Source organism: Eretmochelys imbricata, chromosome 3, assembly GCF_965152235.1.
Source record: "Eretmochelys imbricata isolate rEreImb1 chromosome 3, rEreImb1.hap1, whole genome shotgun sequence".
Classification (NCBI taxonomy): Eukaryota; Metazoa; Chordata; order Testudines; family Cheloniidae; genus Eretmochelys; species Eretmochelys imbricata.
The window spans coordinates 91,506,522-91,518,948 of NC_135574.1; the positions used below are offsets into that span (position 1 = coordinate 91,506,522).

Consider the following 12,427-nt stretch of genomic DNA (forward strand, 5'->3'; position numbering starts at 1 on the left):
AGCATAATGAGGTTTTTAAATAAGGTTTAACTCGAGAGAAGAGAAGGTTGAGGATAAGGGAGTGCAAAAACTTTCTCCGGGGAGACACAGATCTCAGACCTCCCCAGGTGAATTGGTGGTTGGGGCCGTCAGATCCGATATGTCCTTGGTCACCATGGATGTTGGATCCCTACAGGATATGGGTGCAGAGTTTGATCTCAGTGTTGAAGGTAATGATGGTAAATGCCTGTCTTTTGGTTTACACATCGGAACCAAGATTGGAACTGATAGATTGTTACTCCTGTGGTGAGCAGCAACAGCGACAGCGGTCCCAGGCTGCCCCCTGAGCAGCGGTACCAGGCCCACCGACGAGCACCAGCGGGTGCCCCCAAAGTCCCCGCCACGAGTACCAGCAGGCACCCTGGACCATCCCTCCCCAGTACCAACAGGCACCCTGGAGTCCCCCTTGGCCCAGCACCAGTGGGTGCCCCAGAGCAGCGGCGGATGCCCCGGAGCTCCCCCCCAGCACCAGTGGGTGCTCTGATGTGCCCTGCCCAAGCACCAGCGGCATCCCTAGAGCCCCTCAAGATTTAGTTATGGACAGGTCACGGGACCGTGAATTTTTGTTTATTGCCCGTAACCTGTCCATGACTTTTACTAAAAATACCCATGCCCCAAGGAGGTGTATGAAGGATAACCAACAAGGAATGTTAGGCTAACTGTATCTCCTCCAATGGAATTTGTAACATGCCCTCTAACCTTTTAATATAGTCTTGAAAGCCTTATCAGGGTAAGGTCGTGGGGAAGCCATGACACCCTCATCTGGTGAGAAGGTGGTCTTGTGGGAGGGCATCATTTCTTCCTTTCCTACTGACTTCTGCTCTGAGAGATGTACCTGTGGAGCAGGGCCTGCGGGTATGGCTGATGCTCCTGACGAGTCCTCTTTTGAGATGGTACCCTGTTATAAAGATCACCATATAGAGCTCATGGGTTCCAATAAGCCCGTTGTGGTGGGACATAAGGGAAAGGGGACAGGACTTGAAGGTTGTCCTTGCCAGGATAGCCAGGTGTGCTTCCTTCTAGGAGCTTCTCTTTTAGTGTGAGCCTTGAAAGAGGGAGCTTGGAAGGAAGAGGAACCTTTTAGAGACACCGCAGAGTCTGATGAGGTATCATCCCTTGTATCCCTGAGGGGGCAAGTGGTGCTGGTACCAGTGGTTGGGTCAATACCAGGCCCTGGCAAGAGACCTCTATTTGCATTGGTACTAATGTTAGAAAGGGAGGCTGGTGAGGCAGCAACAGAGAATTGGTACAGGCTGAAAACATTGTTCAGTACCTCAAAGAGTAGACAGCATCAGTACCAGACAGCAAGTCACCGTCTAAAATGTGAAAGGAGGGTATGTAGACTCTGGGAGGTGAATCAGTACTGGTGGAAAGTATCTTTCAGTACTTCTCAATATCAGTGATCTGAGCTCTTCCTATGACCTGCTGTGGATACAGACCATTGGAAGTTCCACCTCAAGGGTTTGACAGACAGCAGTTCCATGGCTCCTGGTTGGCTCCCTGCCTTATATAAGCCCAAGGGGCATTTCAGGAAGTGTCCAGACAACAGCATGGATCTTCTGTAGCTGCCATGACACTCCGGCTCCTTGCTCTTAAATTCCTGGCTTGACCTTAACTGGACTTCGTCTCCTGACTTGGACTCAGACCCTTAGTATCGACCCCGACCTGGACCTGACTACGAACTCTTCTACTACTCCCAGCCTCAGGTTTGCACCTGCTCTGACCCTTGGCCCTGAGTGCCCTTGTTGAGCTCCTAACAGTTTTCCTGAACCACCCTAGTCTATGGTGAATACCTACCTCGGGGGAACATGGAGACAGCGAGCCACTCCCTGTCCAGCCTGTCCCAGAGAGTACTGGAGATGCCTGAATGGGCTGACCACTCCCAGGAGGATCTGCCTGCACTTCGAGCCCAATTACCACAGCTCACAACAGAGGAAAAAGCTCTGTGAAGGCAATCCACCCACCTCCATGAGGAAAATCCGGCACTACGGGCCAAACTGGCATAGCACGCCACACACAACCAGATGCTATGAGAGCTGGCGGCCCAGCAAAGAATGCTGCACTAAGGGCACACACTGCAGCCAGGACCCAATCCCCAAAGTTCTCCTCCCAGAATGTTTTAATGGGGACAGCAAAAATTCAGGAGGGCTGTTAACCAATGCCACCTGCTATTTCTGCTCTGCCCCCAGTCCTATCCCACTGATCAAGCAAAAGTAGAACTCATTATTAGTCTCCTGACAGGAGATGCATTGGAGTGGGCCTCACCCCTACTTGAATGATCAAATCCAATGCTGTTGAACTGGGATGCCTTTCTCCAAGCATTCTCTGCCATATTTGACAATCTCCACTGCGCCCACTTGGTAGAGACGACCCTGTGCAAACTCCAGCAGGGGCAAGGACTGGCCTCTTCCAGTGCCGCCCACTTTTGACGTCTAGTTTCCAACACTGAATGGAATGAAGCGGTCCACCTCTACCAGTTCTGGTGGGGGCAACACAAGAAGGTTAAGGATGAACTAGCCCGTATGGGTGCCCCAACCAAACTAGATGCCTTCATTGACCTAGTCATACACAACAACAAGTTGCATGAATGACATGAGGAAAAGAAGGGGTCTGTATCACCAGCTGGCCAGCGCCCCTCAATACCCGTGTACAACCTGTACCCTGAACCCATCCAGCTGGATATTGCCCACCTGAGGAAAAAGAGCACCGTCATTGCCATAGGCTGTGTTTCTACTGTGGGGGATCTGGCCCTGCTCTTTCCTACTGCCCAATCTGAGCCTCAGCATGATGCAATTTTTGAAACTACCATGCCAAGGCCCTGTAGAAGGGGTTGAACTGCACAAACCCTGAGGTAACGCACTAACTTCTCACTGAGGCATCCCCCAGGCATGGTTAACATTTCCTGCACCTTAAGGTCTAGGTCCACCTCCGTGTTCCAGGTGAGCCCTAAAGAATTCCACCACAGAAGACACTGGTGATTCTGGGACAGCAGACAACTTCACAGAGGGGAATGAGACACACTTTCTCAGTGGGCTTCACAGATATTTGCTGACATCAGAAGATTAGTGAGATTCACGATTCTTTGGTTCCATTTCAGGCATTAGAGGCGAGTGTGTGCTTGTGATCACAGATCCTTATGCCCAATTCCCCTAAATTTGACCCCTTCTGCCCTGGGAACCTGTCCCTGTCCCAGTCTCCATTCAGGCTTCTCATCCGAGTCACAGCCTCCTTGCCCAGCAAGTCCAAGACTCTCCCTCAGGGGTTCCCATCCAAATTCTAGTTTTCCACCTCACTCTAGTCACCTTGACCTGCCAACTCCAGTTTCCCCTTCCAGCTCTTTGTCCCCAATCTCCTTGCCCAGCCAGTCCCAGTACTCCCCTCCTGGGTCCCCACACAATCTCTCCCCTTTCCTCCCAACCCCACCCTCCAATAATCTCTCCTGTCAATACTCCCTAACTCCCAGGCCCTCCTCCTCATGTGCCTCATCATATGGAGCTGACGCATGCTCAGTGCACAAAGAATCTAAAGAGATTTTAGCTGTGAAGTTCTAACAAGTCTCTATTTAGCACATGCAAACTGAGATTTTTCAAAGGCTTATAACTTGGCCAACTTTGAGCAGATTTTCACATGCGATCAAAGGCATATACCTGACACAAAGGAATCCTCTCTGCCAAATTTCAAGTCATTAGACCATCTAAACAAAATAGCTGTTAGAATTATTTTATGACATGGAAAATTAGGTATTTTCACCTAACCTCATTTTTGGAAACAGCTGAATGGCTTTAGCTAAAATTCCCCCAAAAGAATCAGACTGAGGCACACACCTATCATGGAAAATTTCAGCCCGAAATTTAGCACAGGTATAAACAACTGAAAATAGGGTGTTCTAATGGGAAATATCAGGCAACCTTAATGATAGGTGGTACAGCCAGATCTATCCACAATAAATAGGATTTCCATATGCTCCCTTTGCTCCTCTTGTGAGATAGGAGGCATGGGAGAATCAGGGAGAGTTTATGCTATGAGGCCAAAGGCAGAGTTAGAACTGCCCTTTATAAAAATCACAATATAACCCCCTCTCTCTAATTCCTTTGCCTTCTTTGCCTTGAAAGCATGGAATTCTTGTCTTAGTCCTTCTGCTTTGCCTCCTCTTCACTACCTTCTAATTCCCCATGCTTCTTTTCTCTTAGGCCTTTTAAATAAAAAAAAGGAGAAAGGAGAAGACGGAAAAAACTGAGACTCCAAACTCTGTATCAGCCATGAATCCTAGGCAGAAGAAAACTAAAAGACAATTCTTCACTCTGCATCCAAGTCTTATGCAGAGATCAGGGGGTCTCAATGGGGAAAAAGTAGGGCAGAGTCCTAGGGAGCCAGCACCTGTAATATTTGGGAGAAGCTTAGCAAGTGGGCTGTCATGTCTGGAAGGAGATCCACTAACTCAGATCTGATGGCAAAGCAGAACCCAGTCTCTTTGATTACCCCAACAGAATATTATCTATCCATGGAGTGGACACAAATGTGCCCCACCACCATCTGCATCTCAAAAGCCATTCTTCCATTCTGTTTTATCCCCCTAGGAGCCCACTGATAAAATGGCAGATCTGGCTTTTCATCAGGTTTATGAGCTCACAGCAGTTGCCTCCAGAATCTCTATTCATTCTGTGTGTCTTGCACCCTGCAAGTGGACCTGGAGAGACCTCCTCTTGAACCAGACCATAAAAGTTTAGGTCTCCTTTCAGATTTCACCTAGGCTAGCTCACACCTTTGATGTTCTCACATTTACCCTAAGATCCTTCATATTTTCCATGTGGGCTTCAGTGCAGAATGGATACACCTGGCTTTGGGGGTTGAGTGCTGTGATGAATGCAAATATAAGCTGACTGATCTCTTCTACAAGACTATCACACTTGAAGGGAGAAGTCCCCAATAAAGCTACCAAAGGGCATATAGAGTCCCATAGAATCATTTCTTCTAGTCCCAATCTACAAAACTCTATGCCTCCTTCCATCATAGAAGGAAATCTTTCAACCCTCTGGTCCCCAAAAGCCTGCTTTATGCTTCTGAGGCTTCATATCTTACTTTAGAGCAGCTTTCGAAAACAGCATTAGGACAACTCTGAAAATGTGTACAGTATTTGAGACATTACTTGTGAATGCCTCTTGTACGTGTCCAAGAAGTATACATAGGAAAAGTTGATTAATAGGTCTCATCGTCACACCACAGAGAGTGTCCTTTCCCATTTTCTTTGTACAAAATTATGTATTTGTTGAACATATTTTAAATTAAATACTAGATAACAGCTGGCACAAACAACAACCGCAGTAACAAATATAATGTAGCAAAATGGGAATATTTTCTTCATAGTCCAACTATACATCAATATAGAATATTTAGTCACTTGTGTGAGGTTACTCATATGTGTAAGTGTTTGCAACACACCATACACTCTAAATCAGTGTTTCCCAAACTTTTCTAGCAATGATACCAGTATACCAGAATCAGACCTCAGTTTTACCAGCTACTGACCACCTCATTCCTCCCTGGCCCTGGAGCCAGTCACCCACCCTTTTAAAAACAAAAGGTGAAGTTGGGTTCTAATATGGTGAGCTCTGAGGGAGAGCCACTGCTCAGTGCTCATTTGACTGTGTGCTCTCTAATCTGCAATGGAACTTTCTGCACTTCAATTCCTATACCATAATACCAGGGAGTAGAACATCAGTAAAATAGCTGAAAGGTGGACAGCCAGCCAAGTACTGGTGACAAAAGCTTAACTTTCAAAGCTAACATATGTGTAGGGACCTAACAAATTCACGGCCATGAAAAACGCGTCACGGACTGTGCAATCTGATCTTGTGTGTGCTTTTACCCTATTCTATACAGATTTTACAGAGAAGACCAGCATTTCTCAACCTCCCCCTACAACTCCTGACCCAAAAGGGAGTTGTAGGGGGAGGTTGCAAGATTATTGGCGGGGGGAGGGGGCGGTGTCGCAGTATTGCCACCCTTACTTCTGTGCTGCCTTCAGAGCTTGGCACCTGGAGAGCAATGGCTGCTGATAGGACACCCAGCTCTGAAGGCAGAGCCCTGCCAGCAGTAGAGAAATAAGGGTAGCAATACCATGCCACTCTTACTTCTGCACTGCTGCCTTCAGAGCTGGGCAGCCAGAGAGTGGTGGCTGCTGACCAAGGGTCCAGCTCTGAAGGCAGCAGCACAGAAGTTAGGGTGGCAATACCATACCATGCCATCCTTACTTCTGCACTGCTGCTGAAGGTGCTGATACCTTCAGAGCTGGGTGTCCAGCCAACAGCTGCCGCTCTCCGGACACACAGCTCTGATGGCAACCCCCCCTACAATAACCTTGCTACACTCCCCTCCCCAACTCCTTTTTGGATCAGGACCCCAACAATTACTACACCGTGAAATTTCACATTTAAATATCTGAAATTATGAAATTTATTATTTTAAAAATCCTATGACCGTGAAATTGACCAAAGTGGACCGTGAATTTGGTAGGGCCCTACATATGTGCTAATGATTTGCCACTGCTGTATATATTTTAGGTTAGTTTAATTTCTATTAAACACATTGGAACTTAAAAGAATGATGTGCTGTCTGTCTCACCTGAACAGTGTTTTCTGCTGTACTGAGTGCTACCTGAAGCTTTTGGCATTTTTCTCGCAGACTACCCACTTCATCCTGTACCATCTGCAATTCAGTCTTCAGTTTCCCAAGGTTCTTCCGTAAAACAGCTTCTTGGCTTTGAAACTCTCTTCTTAGCTCCACTTCCTTCTCTTTGCTGGCATGCAGGCTTTCAGCTGTAAAGAGCTGAGATCTTTTCAAAGCATCAAGTTCATGTTCATAAAAGGATTGAGCTTTGCTGAGTTTGCCTTCATACTCCTCAATGAGTTTTTTCCTCTCCAGTCTTAGCTCTTCAACTTTGCTGTTTAAATCTTCCAGTTCCAACCTGTGCAACTCCTCTAGCTTCTCTTGCCCCTTACTTAAAGTAGCATTCTGATTCTGCTGAGTTTTCAGAAGTTCTTGAATCTCCAATCTGTGTGCTGCTCTCAAGTCTTCCAGAGCTGAGCGTTTGTCTTTCTCAAACTGTACTTGCAATTGTACAAAGCTTCGTAACCTCTCCTCAAACTTCTTTCTAATCTCTTCTACTTCTCTTGACATAGTTACTACACGCTGGACATGCTGGGCTTCTGCACAAAGCTGCATATCTTCAACTCTGTCCTTGTAAGCTTCAAATTCTGTCAAAGCTTGATGTTTCATCTTTTTATGATCTTCCAATGACTCTTCCAAAACCTGAATCTTTCTCTTAAGATCCATTTCTTCAGCAACTTTACTCTTATACTGTAAGAGCTTCTCTCTTGTTTCTGCAAGAATTTGTTGGATTTCTTCTTCATGAGCATCCTTGAGGGCTTGAATAGCAGCTTCGTGTTCATCATTCTTAGTGTTTAAAGCATATATTACCTGCAAGTTTAAAACAGAATTTTATTAAAGGTATATTTTTTTGATTTAGCAATAAGTCTGAATAATCTCTAAGCATTTTGACACGCTGTCACAAATAGTCACACACATTCATGACACAAATAGAGCACCATACATTTTTAGGAATGAGACTTCATAGACCTTTTGTACCAGATATTACAGAAGTTTTATACATTTGACCTAAACAGCATTGCTGTGCTTCTTGTACTGTGATTCTGCTAGCAAATATTCACTTGGCATTGTCATATGCAAGTACTGCAGAAGACAACGAATACTGGATATACCCAAGAACACTCAAATATTAATATAAAAGATTTGTAATTTGGATAAGAATTTTTCTGCTACAGAATAATGTATATCATGTAAACAGTAGAGCTGATTGGGGAATGGAATTTCTATCCCTTGTAAAATGTCAAGATTTTGAAAAACAAATTGTTCTTTATCAAGTTGAAAAATCCAAATTTTTCACAGGACTGAAATTCCAAAATATTTCATTTAGGACACACCAAATGCTGCTGCTTGGCAGGCAGGTGAGCTGCTTGGTGGGTGTGCTGCTGGGCTCTCCAGACTTGCCAGCTCCCTGGCAGCACAGGTTTGAGAGTTTGTTGGCTGCCCAGCTGGCAAACCAGACAGGCGGTATGCCACCTAGGGAGACAGGCAGGCTGACAGAAAACCAGGCAGGCCAGTCTTCCTAGTTTCCATCAAAAGTTTTGACAGAATTGATACATTCCTATGGAGCATTTCAATTCTGTTGAATCAGTATTTTGACAGAAAAGTGCTAATGGAATTTTTTTTTTACCAGCTCTAGTAATAGTGTTAATAGTTACAAATCAACTACACAGTTTTGAAACAACCTGCATTAAATATTAAATAAGCATTTACACCTAACCCCTCATAATGTAGCTGTGTAAGGGACATTTCAGAAGCATGGTTCGAAGAGTCAAGAGACACGAAGAGAAGAGGCAAGAAAGGACACAGATCCACAACACAAACTCTTTCTTTCCAAGTAAGAGTTATATTGGAAGTCCTCAAAAATGAACCAAGTGAAAGTGGAGTCCAGAGGCCTAGGAAGAGGCAAGGGACTCATGCAAATAAAGCCTGTCCTTCTCTCTCTCTATCTCTGTGTGCGCGCGCGCAGAAAGAACCTACAGCAGCCCAAGTAACACTTGCAAGATAATAGTGAGGGACAGTCCATATTCTGCTTCTAGGTTAGGGAGGGTCTAAGCGGGCTCAGAGCAGTTCCAGTCAAAGAACAGGGGGGCCTTCCCCCCTAGATTGAAGCAACCATCTGCAGTTGTGGAACCCACCCGAATCACAAAGCTCTAGCCAGTTCTACATGTGCAGAAATAGGTTCACGGTTTGGACCTCTGTAATATAGGGAAAAGTCCTTTGAATTCTAAAAATCTAGAGGCTTTATTTACTTTATTTAAAAAATAACTCAAAAATGCACCTGTCATAAACATACAGATATGGGTAGCATAAAATCCCTCCTGGACAGCTGTACTGAATCTTTACCTGTAAGAGGTGAAGAAGCTCAAATAACCTGGTTGGCACCTGACCAAAAGGACCAATAAGGAAAGAAGATAACCTCCCTCCTCCAGATTTGAAAGTTTGTTTGTGCTCTTTGTTTGTTCCCTTTCCAGACAGAACGAGAGTCCAGGCAAAGACAACATCTCCTGAAAACATACCTGAAATGATTCATCTAAGATTACAAAAATTGTAAATAAGGCAAGGAAATGCGTCAGATTATCTTTTACTTTAGCTTGCGAATTTTCCCTATGCTAATAGTTTTATTCCAGTTTTTGTAACTGTGAAGCTGAGTCCAGAGGCAGTCCTCTGTGTTTTAAATCTTTTTATTACCCTGTAAAGTTACCTTCCATCCTGATTTTGCAGGTGTGATTATTTTACTTTTTCTTTATCAATAAAATTCTTTTTTTAAGAACCTGATTGATTTTCAGTGTCCTAAAAAACAAAGGGTTTGGTCTGTGCTCACATTGCTAACCAATTGGTTGCTATATTATTCTCAAGCTTCCCCAGGAAAGGGGTTGAAAGGGTTTGGGAGGATATTTTGGGGGAATAGGGACTCCAAGTGACCCTTTCCTGAAATTTTGTGTAAATCACTTGGTGGTGCAGCAATACCATCCAAAGGACAAGGAAAGGAATTTGTGCCTTGGGGAAGTTTTTAACCTAAGCGGGTAGAATATAAGCTTAGGGGGTCTTTCATGCGGGTCCCCACATCTGTACCCTAGAGTTCAGAGTGGGGAGGGAACCCTGACAGCACCACTTCACTATCAAGATGTAAACATCCATGTCGTTTCAGTTCCATTCAAAACAGAAGGGGGAAAAAACAACGTCAAGTGGAATGGAGCACATGCTTTATTAATGAATTTAAAAAGAAGAGACAATACTTTCAAGATCTATATGCTTTTTCATATTACACTATTAATATTGTTGTGTGCAAGCAGTATGTAGGGTTTGGGGGTTTACAGCAGGTAACTCCTGTATTGGGTGAGAAATTAGTGACATAGATTCACAGTACTTCCTTCTAGTCTATTTTAGATACAATATGTATACAGGTCCTGTTCATCTTGAATAAAATGATAAATATGACAGCAAAGCTATATGTAGGTAATTCAACCTTTAGAACCTTAGCACTTTAAGCTGAAAGCGTCTATTTCTAACCATCTCTCAGCATACAAGCTGTTTCCTGACTGTCTCGAATATCTTAATTTCTGCCCCCAAACACACATACTAATAAAATACTTTTGTATCTGCTGTTATTAAGGAATCACTAATCCGCAAGGGCCTGCCCCACATTCAGCAAGCTGGTTTCCCTATTTTTAATTGGTGCCCCATGTCTGTCTTGTCTATTCAGATTGTATGCAAGTTCTTGGGAGCAGAGACTCTTATTGTGCCAGTCAGTGACTTGCAGTCTTGGTTAGTACTTCTAGGTACTACTGGAATGCAAATAAATAATAACGTAATCCTTTCATGGAGAATTTCATATCTATATTTCAGTAACATGCACTTTATTACCATAACACTATCTCAGTTGCAGAACAGTACTCCCCACTATCGTGAGCAATAATTGACTGGATCTCCACTCAGACACAATGCCTAAAATAATAAGACACTTCTTTTCACACTCATTATATATGTACAGTAACTCCTCACTTAACATAATAGTTATGTTCTTGAAAAATGCAACTTTAAGTGAAATGATGTTAAGAGAATCCAATTTCCCCATAAAAATTGACGTAAATGGGGGGGATTAGGTTCCAGGGATTTTTTTTCCACCAGACAAAAGACATTATATACATAGGGTTCAGAATAACAGCCGTGTTAGTCTGTATTTGCAAAAAGAAAAGGAGTACTTGTGGCACCTTAGAGACTAACCATTTATTTGAGCATAAGCTTTCAAAGTGAGCTTATTATATTATATACAGTGTACGTTTTAAACAATTTTAAACAAAACCATTTAATACTGTACTCAGCAATGATGATTGTGAAGCTTGGTTGAGGTGGTGGAGTCAGAGGGTGAAAGAGGGTGGATCATCCGGCTGCTCCTCTTGCTGTTCTTTCCAATGTGCTCCGGGGGTGCTCAACCCCCGGCTCTGCCCCAGGCCTGCCCCCACTCCACTCCTTCCCCCAAGGCCCCACCCCTACCCCACCACTTCCTGCCCCGCTCCACCTGCTCCCCTCTAGTGTGCCGCGTCCTCACTCCCCTCTCCTTCTCCCCCCCCAGCCTCCTGAACACCGCGAAACAGCTGATTGCTGTGGGTGGGAGGCACAGGGACGGAGGGGGGAGTTGCTGATCTGTGGGGCCGCTGGCAGGCAGGAGGCACTGGGGTTGGTGGTGGAGGGGAGCTAACAGGGGGGCTGCTGGCCCACCCTAGTTTGAAGCCCTCATGGCCAAAAAACAATGTTATAAGCAAATATTGCAAAACTTTAAATGAGCTTGTTCTCTAATAGATCAGTGACGTAACAACAAAACGTTAACCGAGACGACGTTAAGTTATGCATTACTGTGTCTACTTTGTTTCTAACAAACTTCTTCATATAAAATCTCACAGATGACAACTAAAATAATAAATGTCTTAACTTGGAGTGCCTCCGGTCCATTCTTATCTCCAGTATTTCCTGCTGCAATTAACTTCAATGTACTTTGCAGAAAAGATCCCCAGAATCAGAGATGCTTTCTGTACAGCACAACCACCAGAGCCAACTAACAACACCACCATCAGACCACCACCATTCTCAGCTTGACCATTTGACTCATCAGGAAGTCCCTGAGGCAAGTCCAAACCACCGCATGCGTATCTGATGCCTCCCTTTTCTGCCTTGTGAATGAGCACCTGGGCCAGCTATTAATATACATAATCAATGACTCCTTTGAAAAAGGCAACTTATTCTCTCTAAAACACGTTGTAGTCCAACCAGTTAATTGCTTCATGCAACTGACTTTATTAACTACTTCCCAGTGCTCAATAATGGGAGCTTGGGCAAGGTAATTACAAAACTAGAGAAAAAAAACCTCCAGCTATACCCGACCTCTGCCAGTATCCTGGTCTCATCATTACCCGGATTTTTTATACTGATGTGCCACAGAAATGACACTAGTCACACTAGCACAATGGTTTTCAACCTGTGGCCCAATCAGCACACAGCTGCGGCCCATGTGACATCCTCAGGGCCAGGTAATATTGGATGTGGCCCACAATGGTAAATAGATTGAGAACCACTGCACTAGTGGATGATGTTCTAGAATTGGTGGCGTCACCATTCGTATTGCTGGATCTCTCAACAGCATTCAACATGGTTAATTATGAGGTTTTGTTATCAGGTCTTAAAGATTTGCCACAGGTGGAGGGAAATTGTGAACTCTCTCAGATTC

The 12,427-nt window shown here is 44.5% G+C and overlaps 1 protein-coding gene across 7 annotated transcripts in view; it reads right to left on the reverse strand.

The window, feature by feature from the left end:
* The window catches only part of FAM184A (family with sequence similarity 184 member A), a 170,301-nt gene that overhangs the window by 104,929 nt on the left and 52,945 nt on the right, over nt 1-12,427 (reverse strand). For all 7 annotated transcript variants that reach the window (XR_013345622.1, XR_013345624.1, XR_013345623.1 and 4 more), the window contains exon 2: nt 6,661-7,515. Coding sequence is in view for 3 of the 7 variants with exons in the window: in XM_077813004.1 (XP_077669130.1) it covers nt 6,661-7,515 (855 nt within the window). In the remaining 4 variants the exon portion in view is untranslated. The remainder of the gene's footprint in view (nt 1-6,660; nt 7,516-12,427) is intronic.